Source organism: Halyomorpha halys, unplaced genomic scaffold (assembly GCF_000696795.3).
Source record: "Halyomorpha halys isolate HHAL.00 unplaced genomic scaffold, Hhal_1.1 Scaffold48.1, whole genome shotgun sequence".
NCBI classification, from domain to species: domain Eukaryota; kingdom Metazoa; phylum Arthropoda; class Insecta; order Hemiptera; family Pentatomidae; genus Halyomorpha; species Halyomorpha halys.
In genome coordinates this window covers 102,053-118,930 of record NW_027107227.1, presented here as the reverse complement: position 1 = coordinate 118,930, position 16,878 = coordinate 102,053, and the positions used below count along the sequence as shown (strand labels likewise).

At 32.0% G+C, this 16,878-nt stretch overlaps 1 protein-coding gene across 2 annotated transcripts in view; it reads left to right on the top strand.

The window, feature by feature from the left end:
- SPR (Sex peptide receptor) overlaps window positions 1-16,878 on the top strand; it is a gene marked incomplete in the record, with an annotated part of 538,241 nt that overhangs the window by 468,034 nt on the left and 53,329 nt on the right. For both annotated transcript variants that reach the window (XM_067045511.1, XM_067045510.1), the window contains 1 exon segment: window positions 4,865-5,319. In XM_067045511.1, coding sequence (XP_066901612.1) covers window positions 4,865-5,319 — 455 coding nt within the window.

Sequence of the window (16,878 nt, the reverse complement as noted above, 5' to 3'; positions counted from 1 at the left end):
AATTTATCTTTTTATATATTATGTTGTGACCAAACGTTTTATTAACATTTTTACGAATAGGTTTGATTGAAAAATTACAGAAAATTCTTAAAGATGTTGTTAGTATGTAAATACATTCCTGTGAAAAATTATAAACTCAACGTGTAAAATTAAAGTATTTATAAAACTTAAAAGTAAATTTATAGCACAATAATATTGTTAGACTTCTATTTATGCTATTAGATTATCTTACAATATTTTTAAAAAATTGAATCAGCGATCTACTTCATCACATCCTAAATTGAATCGCCTCACAATCTGTGAAGAGGATGCTCCTATTTTTGCGACCGCATATCAGAAAAAATTGGAGGTCATTAGGGCTGCAATTTAAAATGTTTTTGACGACATCATGGGAGCAGTTTATCACACGAGCAGTTTGTCTCTACCTCTTCTTAGGTCCATTATCCTTTTCTACACAGTTTCAGTGAGTTGAGTTCTGTCCTGCGTTATTTTAAAAAAAAAGATTAATTCACAGAAAGTCATACAGTTTAAAATAAGAACAATATAATGTCTTTTCAACAGTAGGATAAAAACTAAGGTGGTATTAATTCATTAATACACCTGACTATCGAAAATCAAAAATTTACTTTATACTTATTAATAGCATAAACAAGATATGTTTACAAAATCTGATGTTCATAAATTATCAAACTGATCAAAGGCCATTTAAAGCTTCTTACCTAACTAATAACATAAAAATAAGTCTAAAAAAAATATTATGCTATGACAATTTACTTTTAAATTTTATAAATACTTTAATTTTATACGTTGAGCTTATATTTTTTCACAGGACTGTATTTTTATACTAAAAAAAGAAGGAATTTTCTGTCAATTTTCAATCAACTTTTACGAATAGATAAATAAATCTTGTAGAAACCCAATGAAATAATAGTTTCTTTCCTTTTTTTTTTTGTATTTATTTAAATTTTCACCCCGGTGGGTCTTACATTCATGGTAATACAATATTAGTGTTTTTTTTGGTTTAACAATTGACTTTGAGGGAGGGGGTATATTATCGTGCAAAAGACAAACTTAATGATTTACAATACTATAATATTGAACGATCGTGAATAATAACGATGAATTATAAAAGAATATGTATAAATAAAAAATGAAACAAAATAAATAGATAAAAATAATAATTCTTCAGAAGGGAAAAAAAAAATTTAATTGCAAAAACAATGGCATTTATAGATTTAATAAATTAAATATCAAACTTCAAATAGGATAAAAAAATGATTTTAGAAAAAGAAAATAAATAAAATATTGTTGTTTGTTTATTCGCGTGACAGACCGTGGAGGTCCACGGCTTTGCGCGATGTTCTTATGAAATACATTGCGGGTTTCTTGATGTGGTTTTCATAGGGTGGATCCGTCACTCCCAAGCCTATTTTTGAGAGTGCCACCCATTGGCTGACGGGCCTCACAAGTGACCGGGGGAGGTTGTGAGTGAGTATTGTATAGTTATAAGGTTGAAAAAATCCTGAATAGGGCCGGGGACTTGAACTCGCTATCTATGGGTTGGCAGAGAGACGCGTTACTACGTTGCTAACGTCACCCTCCCTCCCCCCTCCCCCCCCAATAAAATATTAGTAATGAAAATAATAGGAAAAGATAAATATAGAATTTATAACAGGATGTTCTGAAGTAGCCTAGGCTCCAGTCTTTGGGAAGAGGTTGGATTTCCCAAGTAGTAAGTTACTGCTCGTTTAACTGCCGGTAACAGAGTGGAATGTTATCAACTTTTTTTATGAAGTCTTCTATTGATTCCATTTGTAGTTTACGATGCAATTGGCTATTTTTATAATGCCTCAATTGTCAAATAGTTTGAAATTTTCCAATCTTTCCTTTTTTTTCAATTGATATTTTCAACACCAGGATACATCAAGTTTATGAGCATGGAATAACTAACCTGAATTTGCCATGAGGAAGAAATTATAACGCCTCAATTATCTAATAGTTATTGTCGCATTGTTTAAATTTTTCCAACCTATCCCTTTTATTAATTGAAATTTTTAACATTCTACAGGATTCATCAGGTTTATGAGCATGATATAACTTAATGTCCTGCAAATTTGACCAGAAAGAAAGTCGTGTCTTTCCATAATCAACTGCTTACCCAAAAACTCTTTTTAATTCCTGATCATACTTCTCCATCGATTTCTCATTTTTATTTATTTTTTCTGAAATTCTCTATATATGTTCTTGTCGATAATTGGTATTCTAGTAGCTCCGGCACATTGATAAAATTAGAACACTAGGAAGTAATGAGAATTCCAAAGATGTATCTAAGGCTTCGCCAAGCCGGTTATGATTACTACTGTAGCCTGTAAATGTTTCTTGATTTTCCATTCTCTTTCTAGTCGGGGGTAATAAAATGAAGTAGTAAACTCGGGTCCGAGGTTTATAGGACCTCCGAATTGGCCTTATACAGTCCCCTCAGGTTCTGTTGTACAGACCCAGTACATTATTCATGTTCTTCAAATCTCTAGTCAGATATGTCACACCCAGCTTGTAGATCTTTGTAAACATGACAGCATCCTTCGTTTTTGCAACCTGGTTCTGCAGTAGTAACCGTAACCTTATACAGCAGAGGGAAATATAAATTATTTATAAAACTAAATTCTTACGAAATAATCCACCACTATACTTTATATTTCATGTCATTTCAAATCATCTGTGTTTTTATAAAAAATGACTTTTTATCTACTGGCTTGGAAGAAAAATACAGAAAGACTGGAATGATGCTTCGGTAGCTAAAATGACTACGAAAATTCATTTGTAAAATTACGTTTTAACAAAGTTTATAGATACTAAATAAACAAGAAATACGAAATAAAAGTGACGTATCTGAAGATTTCTCAACGCTAACATAGTTTTCTATTCTCTTCACAATGTTATAAAGACGTAAGTAAATATTTTACGTCTCTCATATAATATACAAAATTTATTTATGTCGAAATTGGAAATTTATTGCTATGGTGTATCTTTAACTATAATTTAAACACAATGCGGTCTGAAATTTGGAAATAAACTAGATTTTTTACAGACAATATATATTATAGTAATGACTAATTTGATAATGTTATAATAATTAATCAAAATTTAAATACATGTATATTGCAAAAAATATATAGTTAAGATTTATGTTTATCTTAGATATTAAAGTTTTTTTTATAGGTAATATATTCGTTTCTTTTTTTTGATAAAAATTGAAAACAAATAAATAAATTACGGTTGAACTGGAGGTTTTTTTTATTTTAAAATGATCATCACATAATATAAACCGACAAAATACTATTTAGGTCAATTTAATGAAATAAAATTAAATCTGTTCCGAACCCACTAGTTTCTAACCTTCCTCTTCCATTCCTGACAATCCTCCAAGGTGCCTGAAAAGAAGATGGCAACAGGTCTCGTACTAATGTAAAGCGTCATTAGAGTGCTACCAATTGGTAGTTCCTATACACAACTGTAACACGCCATTTTAACTAAGATCAAATTTACTAAATTTACAGTTGTAAATAGCAATAAATTAAAAAACTCTGTACCACTACAACCAACGAAGAGTCAGGGATGCAGTACTTTGTAAAAAATTACTGTTACTAGACCAAAGGTTGGGCAAGGAGGTGATGATTGTAGATTTATTAATTTAATATTTATTAATATAATTTCTTGCAATTGTATGAAAAAACTATTGAAAATTAGGTAAACATAAAACATCTACTATTAGGAAAGATCTTGTTGCATTTCTTATAATAACCAATAATTACCGAATGACAGTTATTAAAATAATCAATTTAGTTCTTTAATAGATATTTGGCTTCCAAAATTGCTTCACTCTGAGGAGGCATCTATTTTCCAATTCCGCTTTTATTTAGAACAAAAACTCGAGAGCTAAAATGAAATTATGAATACCCCTCTTATTTACTTCTAATGCCATCTATAAATCACAAATAATTACATCAGCTGAAATTATGTCATATATACATTATGAGTAAATATTTGTAAATTTAGCAAAATGAACACATAAGAATTAGTCGTCTAATCGGGTGAAAGACAGTCAAGAATTTACTGCAGCATTTTCTTTGATTTATTATCAATAAATAAAAAAAATGGAAGTCTCTAGCTTAGGAAAGAGCTTTATCCTGGAGGAAGAAGTGGGCCTACGGCTGGGTTATCGCTTTCCGATAGTGGTGGTTCTCCAAGTACAATACAACCTGACCCACAATTCCTCTCCATGCCGCACCACAAATCCGGATGGCCTCGCATCTATTGTCCGCTTACGTTCTATACATCTCTCTTCTCGACGTACCCTCGGATATAACAAGAGCTATTTCCAAAGCTCTTTTGTAATGAGATGTTCGAATATGGAGAATATCATATGAACAATGAGTCGGATATGGAGCGATAGAGAGGGGGGATGAATTCAATGGTCTTCTACTGCCCTGTAGATGTTCTTCTGTAAATCCAGTAGAGAAGTTAAGAGCCTCGTGCTGTAAAAACAAAAGAGTCCTCTGCGATATTTCTCTTTCAATACTAGTAAAAAGTTTCTATTTTAATCATTTTAATAAATCAAGTTTTGTTTTGTTTTTTTCCCCCGGGGAAAAAATTTCATCTTTGTCTTTTATGAGTGCATATATACTTAGGTGAATTGTAGTAGCATTTTTTACTAATTATTATATCATTCTATGATATGTATAAGGATAGAATGGTGCATAGATAATAATGAAAAGTGCCTTGAACAAATTGCAGGACCTTATAGCCCCAAATAAAAATTCTGCTTCCAAGTTCATTAAATTGCATTTATATTTATGTTGTGCAGATGAAGGACATGGAAGAAAAGTACATCTTCGAGGGTAACACCACCATCTACAACTTCTCTTTGTTGGATAACACGACGGATAGGAACTCCTCCTTGGACTACTTGAATGTGACGAATGAAGTCCCTATCCAGTTTGCTCAACCGATGTACGGCTATATCATGCCGTGTCTCCTCCTCATCACTATCATCGCCAACACCCTCATCGTGGTGGTACTTTCCAAGAGACACATGCGGACGCCGACTAACGCAGTCCTGATGGCTATGGCTCTGTCGGACATGTTCACTCTCCTCTTCCCAGCCCCTTGGCTCTTCTACATGTACACCTTTGGTAACCACTACAAGCCGCTCAGTCCGGTAGGTGGCGCCTGCTACGCCTGGAGTATCATGAACGAAGTCGTCCCTGCACTCTTCCATACTGCCTCTATCTGGCTCACTCTCGCATTGGCTGTCCAGAGGTAAGTCATATTTTGTCAGTAAAAGTTATCTTTCCTCCTTGAATTCTTAATCTGTTGTTCTATAATTTAAAAAAAATTGTTATTACTGAGTTCTTAATTTATTTATTAAGGTTTTAATTAATTTATTCTTAGTAAATAAATTGTTGTCAGTGGTATAAAACTGCAAGAAACATCTTTCCTAACTGGATTTTCTCTTGAGGAAGTCTGGTAAAGAAAAGTGAGAATAGTGTAAAAATGTGACATGATTTCCTACATGAAATTCAAATTATAAAAAATTATGAGGTCTAAAGCACATGAATGTGGGACAGTGGTCCCGAAACGTTATACTGTAATATGATAATTTAATATTAATTACATTCAATTGGAAGTTTATTAACCTCAAAAAAAAAATTTATGAATCTTTCCTAACATGTCATAAGCTAGTCAAGTTTACTTCTACTTATTTTAGGTATAAGTTTCGTTCAGTTGTTGATCAATTTTATGTGTGGTCCTAGACTAAAATCAACAGTAGAAGCAGTGATTGAAATATACGTGTCAAGAAAAATCCTTTGCTCACGACGAAAAGTAGCGGATGGAATTTGAAAAAACATTAGTTGACCATTTTTACTACGATTCTTGAACTCTCTCCTAATTTGTACTAACCGTTTTCGTAATAAAGGTGAATCAAGAAAACTTAACCTTAAAGAGATTCGTGTAAGCAAAAGCAATAAAGGGAATTTAATAAACTCTGCATGGGAAACGATCACTAATTTGACTACTGGCCGACATACAGGCACAGAAACAAATTTTTTCCTTAATGTCAAAAATGTAAAATGCAAGATTTTCGATTTTTGGACATATTTTTTTTTTAAATTCATTGCATGATACAAAGCTCATCTTAGATTGTATGAAAAAAAAGTCAAACTTTTTCGAATACATGTTTTATATTTGTTAAATATTTATTTAAAAAAAAAAAAACTTAGTATTTAATTTATAGTAGTAATTTAACTAAAGAATATTTGTCATTACCAATCATACCTCTCCCAATTAACGTAGTCTTTTCTTACACACCCATTATTGTTCAGCTCGTATTTTAATAATTTGTGATTTTATCCCTGAAGAAAATTTTTGCTACCCGACTGCAAAAAGTAGAGAAGCTTTTTTAAACATTCATCTCCTGAGAATCGATAATTTTACTCACATCATACGTTTTTAACACCAAGGAATAAATTTAGTTTCGTGACTGTGTAACTCAAGTCAAATTTTTGTTTGTTCATAATTTATCAAACAGTAATCCAATTTCAATGAAATTTAGTACTTATATGGCTATACGTGGTTTACTTGGACTTCGTAATTATGTAAATTAGATTTGGAACCTTGTCGGTCACATACAGATCTTATGAGAATCTTTCATCTCCTTTTGCTTGCTTGTATAAATGTATTTTCTTATTCACACCTATATTTCAAAAAACTTCAACCCATGTATTCAAAAAACAGTTGATCAATATTTGGGGGATTCAATTTTGAGAAACTGCAGTTAATTAGTTTATATCTTTATAAAAAAGATAATCAGACAAATAGTGGCCAAGCTACGAACGTATTTTCTTATGCATATGATAAGAACTTTTTTGTGTGTGTGATTTTAACATTAACATGGCAATGTTTTAACAATTAATTTAAAATTTTAATATTTGAAGGTGTGATGGAAAAGTAACCGAACAGACAGATACACAGAAAAAAACATTTGAAAGGGGATTTTTCCTTTATCCCTTTGCCTCGGAAAACGATGAAAATTGCGTTAGTGGCGCTGGTTTTGAGATGAGAAGCATTCATTAGGTCGTTTAGCCAGGTATCGGGAGTGCTCTGCTGATCCAATAAAGGTGGCCGATCGTTAGTTGTCGTAATATCTCCCTACTGTAGTTACGATAATTGAAGTTAACGCTAACTACCCTAATGTCACTTACAGTAGTTACTAACAATTCCTTTTTTTTTTCTTTGTATTAGGTTTTTATCAAATGTTCCTGGAAATTGCGCTATCCTCGGCAATTGTTGGCAAATGTTGTTAGGAGTATAAAAGAATTTATAATTATAAAGAAAAAAAAGGTGGTTGCACATGATTATGTCTACAAGAGAATGCAGAATTCAGTTTAAATACAAATTTATGGTCTTATATAATTTCCAAATTAACCTTTATAATGAAGGTCATTTTTAAATTTTTATGTGTGAAAGGATCATGATTATATATTTAGTAACAGAAGACAAAGCTGGGTTTTTGACTTTTGACGGTGGTAATTTGTAGCTTTAACTCCTGAGTAAAATAAAACAAATAATTTCTCAAAAATGAATAAAATTTATTGATAAAATACAAAGAAAATACTATCGAACATAATTATAGTCTTACCTCACTTTTTTTTATACTAAAATAGTTTTATACTACTGCGATATTATTTTTATTTCAATGTAGTGTAGTCATAAATGTTTTACGTTTAAAAATAATATAATTAATGCATATTTAAGTTAATGTATGTTTTTATCATTTTATTTTTATCCATTTTAGTTTATACCTTATTAGTTTATTGTATTTTATTAATCTTATTATTATTTGTTTTTTATTTAATATGTATACCTATGTATTTAAATCCCTATACCTATTGCTCTTGAGTGTGGCAAAATGTGTCATTTCAATAACAGTTTAAAACAAATAATAATGTTTTTAACAACCACACACTACGAAAGCATAGCTGCCTATCCTTGATAGTTAATAGTTATTAATATAACTTACCCCACAAAAATGATGTAAAACCTGAAAACCTATTTCGGAAGTCTCTTGACAACTGTTGGGGGCACAATTCTCTACAAGTACAATCATTTCCATATCAAATCGCTTGAGACCTGAAAATTTCAATCAAAATATCCAAGGCTTTCATATTAAAAGTTGGGTCCATAATAACACATTTTCCTCTATACATATTTCTAGACTTTGCAGAGTCCATGTAAAACTTAAATTTAATGTTCACAATACACTTCGTTCAAGGAAGATACACGCATTAACATATTTAACTGCTTTTACGTGTGCCGAAAGTTCGGTCAAAATTGTGGGTTTATAACAGTTTTACTGATCAAAAGATTTCGAACAATTAAGATTGACTACATACATATTGTATATTTTCACTTTATATATAACATATATAGGCAAAATGCTCAAATAGTCTTTTCCATTATTTGGATCACATGGTTAATATTTTTATGATATTTAACACTTTCATTTAATGATTACTACGAATTGTAACGGACCAAAGAAAGTTAATAAAAATAAAAATTACTTTTCGATTAATTGAAGCATTCGGTCCTAAACATTTTAACGGACTTAAATGAATACTTTCACTATGTTGTAAATGTTTGTAAATTAAAATTTTTCACGTTTAAGCAGGACTTACTTACTATAACTTAATATTATCATCATAAGAAAACAAATTTTCCCGAGATTCAACAACTTATGAAATCAGCCTTAAAAAATCAGATAATGCCAAAAATATTTATCTTTAAAAAAATAGTTACTATGCTTTACGACCGATTGCCTCTATTAATAAAATTAAATTACATCAGATCAGAAATAATATATCTGAATTCGATAATAAGCAATTGTTAGTCCACCGAGAACAGTTTATATACTTAAAGCATTATTTAGAATAAATATCACTGAAGGTTATGTATAATGAAATAATAGTTTATACTACTAACTTGGATCAACTTTGTAATGGTTCGAGAATGCTAATTTTATGTTACAAAACGTAATAAAACTTACTTTATAACTTTTTTGAGTTCAATGTTTCACATATTTTATATTTTCAAGATCAATCACCGATTTTTGAGGACTTGCTCAAGCAACAAAATATTTGGAATTTTATGAAAAATGGTCATTATGTCTGATCACACATTGGAATTCTGAAATAAACATTTATCATTTAATTTTATAATAATGAATAGATTATTATGTTGAACCAGCTTAGTTTTATTTAGAATAGTACTTTACTAAAATAATTGATTTGAAAACTATTTTCCTTAATATTTTTTATGAAAATCAATGTAAATATTCTTCGAAGAATCAAGTTTAAATTAACGAAATTCGTATCGATGTCCTCTGTAATGCTTATTATGTAGAGAAATATGTAACCTTGGAATTTTATCTCACCCTATAAAATCAAAGACAACCTTCAAATATTTCAGTCATGACGTTGATTCGTAATTAGATTAATTAAGTAACCTAAGTCACTAAGGAACGAGTAATTTTAATGGATAGTTGTTCGCGTTATCCTTTAAGTTAAGTACTAAAAGCTAAAATCTTCGTACTTAAGACCTGCGTCATTTTAACTGCATTCTGCCGTCAAGCCGTTGGATCATAAAAAGCGTAATCCTACTTTAAACTTCAGTGTCTTTGTTATTTTTTTTTAACTCGTCCAGTGATTTAGTCCTAGCAATGTACTTTTTGAAATGGGTGATTTCAAGATTAGGTTAAAAATACAAGTAAAAATATATACCTGTTTGTAAAAAACTATATATATTTTAAAACTTGTCTTGAGGTATACAATTGAGCTAATTAAGTTGTAAATATATGTATATATTGCTGTTACAACTTATGAACATGATTTCTTCACTCCCAAGGTCACCCAGATTATATCATATTATTCCTTGTTCAAAACTTACAGTACATTCACCAATTAAAGCCTCTAGATCTTCCTCTTTCCCAACAGGAAAGAATATAAAATGCCACTTTAATATTAAACAGTGACTTATTTTTTAAATATTATAACAGACTAGTTTCGGTCTATCTTGTATCTCATATATTTCTTAATGTGAGGAATATAGGAATATATTGTTAGGAATATATTGTTTGCAAATCTTGTTTTTCCCACTCCAGAATGCCATACTCCCTCCCTAGACTTTAATTTTTCTTTAAACTATGTTTCGATTTTAAGTAGTTACACTATATTTATGTGCAATTACCCATATATTGTTAATTTAAAAAAAAATGTATTGTTTATTTAACTAAATTAAAAAAAAAAAGTGACAGGTTGTCTACAAAACTTACACACACACAAGCAAGGAACAATTTTAGTTTCAATTTAGGACTACCATCAGTTACTCCACGGTGGTAACATATTTTTTTTTAAGACGTCATCAGAGAACCCAAGACAATAACGCTTTCATAAGGCATAAAGATGACCCCAATTCCGGGTGTGTAGGGTGGAGAGGAAGGAAAAGTTGAGTTATTACCAGATTGAATGCTCCTTCATTAAGTCTTTCCGACTACTTCTGAAGCTTCCAGAAGCGCGTGTCATCTAAATCACCCAAAATGGCCAATTTGTGAAACTAAGTAAGATTACTTCGGACAATGGATCCATGAAACAAAGTACTTAACAAACGGGTTTCAACTGTTTGAAATTTTACTCAACTCTCAAGAGCGGAGCCTTGTAAAATTCATAATTAGAGGAACGGAATTGTTCTTAGGCCTCGATCAGAGCTGAAAACAAAAAACGAGATGACAACCTTAATTAATAAAAACAGGTAACTTAAATTAAATGAATAATCTGCAGATTTCGTTCCATTTATTCAATCCATAATACGAGTATAGCACTAATCTTTCTTACTTCTTTTTAGACATGAATAACTAAGAAATTTGACTGCAGTGATAGATGTAAAAATTTGATTTTTTTTTTACTTATGTAGGTTAATGCAGAATTATAATCTTGTAATTAACTTTTTTTTTTGGGCACTTAGGTGCCATTTCCAGTCGTCAGTTATCAAATTTGTTGAAAGTGTTTACAATTCTATTTATTTTCATTTACACGTTTTAAACAAGAAGTGATCGATGAAATGGCATGGCGTTACAAGCACCTACTACGCGACTCTTTTATGAAATCCCAACTATTGGTGAACAACCAACCTTCATTCATTCTTTTTTCCTGTTTGCCCGTTTGCTATTGACTATTGACCACCAAGAATCCGCGCCTTGCTCAACAATGACGTAACTTTGACAGATTGCACTCATTGCCAAAGTATGATATAATTACCATTGCTTCTGAAAACAGTTAAATCTGCGGTGAATCCCCTCCATCATGTAATCGCTAATTGGTATTACACCAGCAATCACTGTAAGTCATTGCGATCACCCAAGTTCAAGTAATCAACAATTCTGTGAATACTAGTACAATTTATACTAAGTCATTCCAATAGATTTGGACGAGTTAAATCAATAAAAGAAAATGGTGTATTTCTAAGAAATACTAAAACACGAAATTTATTTTTTCCGTTTTGTGTATGAGAAACCACAGAATTGTCAAACTAATCTCAATAATAATCATGGACAAAAGCAGCCTTAGCAGAATAGTTAAAATTTTTTTTTTCATTTTATTTATAAACAAGACAAGTTAAGGAATAAGAAAAATGAAACCGAATGCGCAGTAATTACTAGATAAAAATATATTTAAAAACTCTTATCCTCAGGTGTTTATCACTAACATTGTGATATCAAATTCGAACATAATACTTTATTTTGATCTCAACTTGGAAAAAGACTGACTTGAGTAAGTTAATGGCTGAGTTGATGCATTACTCCAGTTGGAGTAAATACATTATTTGTGAAGTTGTTTCGGCAAATATAAAACTCTTTTTATATGGAAAATAATCATTATAAACTACTTGATGGTGGTATTTAGCGAGATTCAAATTAAGCCCTAATAGAACTATTTAGATTCCTAATTACAATTTTTCTAACTATGATATTTTTACTTCGATACGCTCTTAGAGAGAAATAGAGATGGCCCTATGGGAATTGGAGCCACCTGATATGGACGAAATTTATGAAGTGGTGGAAGGTTTGAAAAATAATAAAGCACCGGGACCAGATGAACTTCTTGCAGAACTATTTCAGTATGCAGGAGAAGAATTAGTGGAATTCCTCTATAATGTAATAATGGGTGTGTGGGATATGGAAGAGATCCCTTGTGAATGGTACAAAGCGGTTATATACCCGATTTACAAGAAAGGGTATGTGCTTGATTTTCATAATTATAGCGGTATATCCCTCTTACCATGGGCTTATAAAGTGTTATCTGGGATTCTTTATTAAAAACTGATTTCTTTTGCCGAGCAAGGAAATATAGTACCAAAAGTACCAGACAGGCTTTATGAGAGAATAGTCTACCATAGATCAGATATTCTCCATTAGAACCATTCTAGAGAGGTGCAAAGAGTATAATATCCACACACCCCACCTGTTCATAGACTTTCGAATGGTTTATGACAGCATAAAAAGAAACGAGCTGTACCTGGAACTTCTAGAAATGGGAATATCACCGAAGCTGATATGTCTTATTAGGGCTACAATGAAAAAGGTGCAATCTACAGTGCGTGTTCAGGTGTGTGCAATGTACAGTGCTGTCACCTGACTGACAGCTTCCAAACCCAGAAAGGACTCAGACAGGGTGATTTCCTCGCATGCCTTCTCTCGAAAGTGCGGTATGGAAATCTGGAATACAAGTTAGGTGAACTGTCTTTAACAGATCTTCTATAATTTGGGCTTTCACCGATGACTTAGGTATTGTTGGAAGAATCCGTACAGATTTAAATAACGCTTTTATCAGTCTCCACATAGCAGCGACTAGAGCGGGTTTAGAGGTTAACGAAACAAATACCAAATACATGTACGCAGGCCCGCAGCTAGATGTGAACGAACAATCACATTTTATAACTGGAGGATTTTCATTTGAAAGGGTAATGGAGTTCAGCTATCTTGGATCGCAAGTAACGCGGATAATGACATACAAGTAGAAGTATGTCCGTAAATAAATGCTATTTCGGCTTACTGAACCATTTCAGGAGCAGAGCTATTTCCCAAAACACAAAGATACAGCTGTATAAGACCCTGGAGGGACCAGTAATCACTTATGCCTTCGAATGCTGGACATTACCCAGGTCACAGGATGCCGTTCTCCTAAGGTTCGAGAGGAAAATTTATGGCCCGGTTTGTGCTGATGGGATCTGGAGGATAAGAACCAATGCATGTACGCATGTATTCATTATATTGAACTGGCAGGCATCTCCAGGAACCCAGATATTTTTAAGGGTGCGGGTGGGGGACGGCTGACCCAGGATAACCCAGAATCACATTCCTAGGATGATCCTGGACGAAGGAGAGTAAGAAGGCCTCGGCTTCGATGGATCGACGGAGTGGCAGCGGATGCCAGGTCTATCTTGGGAATCCGCAATTGGAGAGCAGTGGCAACCATTAATGTGGACTGGCGGACGAAGTTGCAGGAGGCCTTGACTCTACAAGAGTTGTAGCGCCACAGATGATGATGATGATCATAATGATAATATTTTTACTAAACAAGGAATTGACATTATGTGAATTCATTTTGGCAAATACCATGAAAATTACTGCTGCACTTGATCATTATGTACTACTTTATGATATTTTTAACTAGCTTGAGATTGAGCCATAATAGATATCTCTATATCAAATTTTTTTGAGATATCGAATATTTTCCAATGTCTAACTCATTTTTAGTGTATGCAGTAAAATTTCAAAATCACATAATGATATTTATAAGCTATGCTGTAGGAATGGAAATATCTAAGATTAATTATATTTCACTATTAGTAATAATTCATTATCAATAAATTTGTTTGAAAAAATATATTTGTGTTTGAAAAACTATTTCTCGGAATAAAAGGGGCTTTCTTAGGGCTCACTTAGAAACTTATCAAATGCACAATAAAGTACAATAGTCAGTAACTCAACTTGTTATAATCCGAAATAAGGACAATTTAATTCTTTAAATTTTGTTGTTATATATATACTAGGTACTTATAATAAATACATTAGAAGTTATTGGCTATAAACTTAAAAATATCCAGTGGTCTTTTGAAAAATCTAGTATATTAGACCTACACATCCCTGTGGAGTGGTAAACTTTTTACAATTGTCTTTTGGAAATAGTTTTAGATTGGATTTCCCTGAAATTAATTATTTTACAATTAGTTCTAGGTTTACTTCCAACAATTTTACTGGACATAGTAGAGAACTTTATAGATGTTCGAAATCATCACCGACCAACAAACTAACAAACTACTTACAAAGTACTTATAAAACCATCTTGGTAATATGATATCGAGCAAAGTGAAACAGTAGGAAAGGATAAGGGTACAATTTCTAATATTGTCAAAACATGTGCCCATCTTGTAACATTGTAGATACATTAATATTGGAAAGATTGTAGATAATTCCATTAAAGATATTTATATTTATTTATCTTGAAAAAGTTCGTTATTAATCTACATATCTCCGGAAGTATTAGGCGTAAAGAGCTCTATTTTTCGCTCATATTAACTCTAATAAATAAAGTATAAAGTATTTGATAAAGAAATTTTTTTTTTTTAATTTTGCTTTTCATTTTTCATGAAAAAAAATTACGAAATGTTAATTTAACTTCCTTTTTAGAAACAAAAAATCATTATTGAACTACTTTTAGGCTAAAAGGTATTGGAGAAGGTAAATGTTCCATAAAGTAGATGATAAAGAAACTCTTCAAAAATTTCAAAGGTATAGGTTCATAATAGCAGATACAATAAAACTTAATGATTTAAGTAATGGTATGAGACCGAGAATATGCTAATTGACTAATTATAGAAATAAAATAAACAAAGGTGATAGGAATATGAATATTGAAATTCCGATGAAATAGGAATAAAAGATATAAAGTATAAGAAATATTTAATAATTAAAGGGTTCATCTGAAACAGCACCACATACCTTTTCGGAGGGCTCCTTGTTAATTTTTTTTTTCCTAACCTCCTATTTACTTATTTTTAATCAATTACAATTATATATTACTTAACCTAGGAAAAATTATATATACACATATTTACATTTTATCTTGTGTTACCTTTTGGCATTATAGAATGAGGAAACCATTGTCCGCTGAAGGCGGTTTGTACATGAGTGGCGTGATAGCCGGGGAGTACACAGAGAATGGGGAGGGACCATTCCGGCTGGTGGTGTTGAGGTGTGGGTGACTTCAGGCTGCAGAGCCAGAAGTCCTTCCCTCGGCGAGGACGTCGACCAAGGGGACCGTGCTTTGCCACCTTCCAGGTCTTGGGGGAGGGGCGATTTCTTGGAATAGGGGATTGGCACAGGCTTTCACCCCATCAAATAATTTGATGTGCCTACGGCTTATGAATTCCGGCACAGAAGGGAGTTGGAGCTCCTCTCTGATAACACTATTCCTGGCCCTTTGGAGTGTGGTTCCTATGACTATTCGCCGAAGGAGGGAATTCTGGAAGCTCTGCAGTTTGGTTAACGTGGTCTGGTAGAGGTGCCGCATGAGTGTTGCGCCATAGAGCAGAGTCGGCCGTATAATTGCCTTGTAGATCTTCAGCTTGAGGCGGAGCGAGATCTGCTGTGACTGTTAAATATTTATTATTATACCGTAGGATCGTTTATACAGATTTTTTGGTTTTTATTTGACATGCCACGGTAATCTTAAAACACTCTAATGTTCTAAACCACTGCAACGTGTAAAAGTCCAACAGAACATAACCGAACAGAATAAACAAATACATCATTGAGGTTGCTATGTAATGCTATGTTTTAACATTCCGACAACCTGGACGCCATCCCTTATGAACAAGATGACACTCACGTTATTACACGCAAATCAACCAACTCCAGCACTCATCCAGATATATATTAGATAATAATGTAATAATCGATAATTTATTGCAAACCGTTTATCTGAATCATTTTAATCATTTAAACATCATTGTAAATAAACTTAAATATTATTAAAAGACTTATCAATCCTTGTACATAAATACTTAGTTCCTTTATGTTGTTTATTTACTATCATATTACGCAGTACCACCCCTTATTATGTTATATAATTAATGGTTACAACATTTTATAAATATAAAGGTGTTTAATTGGTAAACACACAAAAAAGCCTTTGGAAAATAATTCAATTATAATAAAATTTTGCAGGACTCAATATAGAATTAATTTATTTATTTATTCTGGATAATTGCCTTATGCGATTATTCTGCCATCCCGACTAAATCTCGAGACAGTACATAGCAAGGTAAACAAAAAATAAATCATTACTTTTTCATGAAAATAAGAAATTTGTTACTCTCTTAAATTAAAGATTATGTCTATCCAATTACACAAGTTATCTTAAATATTCAGCCAAACAATGTTTTTTTTGTGTTTTTTTTATTTATTTGTTGATATTTACAACTGTATAAAAAAATACAACCAGTAAATTTGATCATAATGACATAATGATATGATACAGGATGTAGAGAAACTACCCAGTAGTAGAACTCTAAAAATTGTTTACAATATAAGTTCACGAGGCCATCTTCTTTTCAGGCACCTTGGAGGATTGCCAGGAATGGTAGAGGATGCAAGGTTAGAAATGAGTGGGTTTGGGTGGTTAGGGAGTTTATTATGGAAGGAATAATATCGGGTTCGGGCTAGATCGGTTACATAAGGAACATTTAGGTCTTTATGGATGGTTT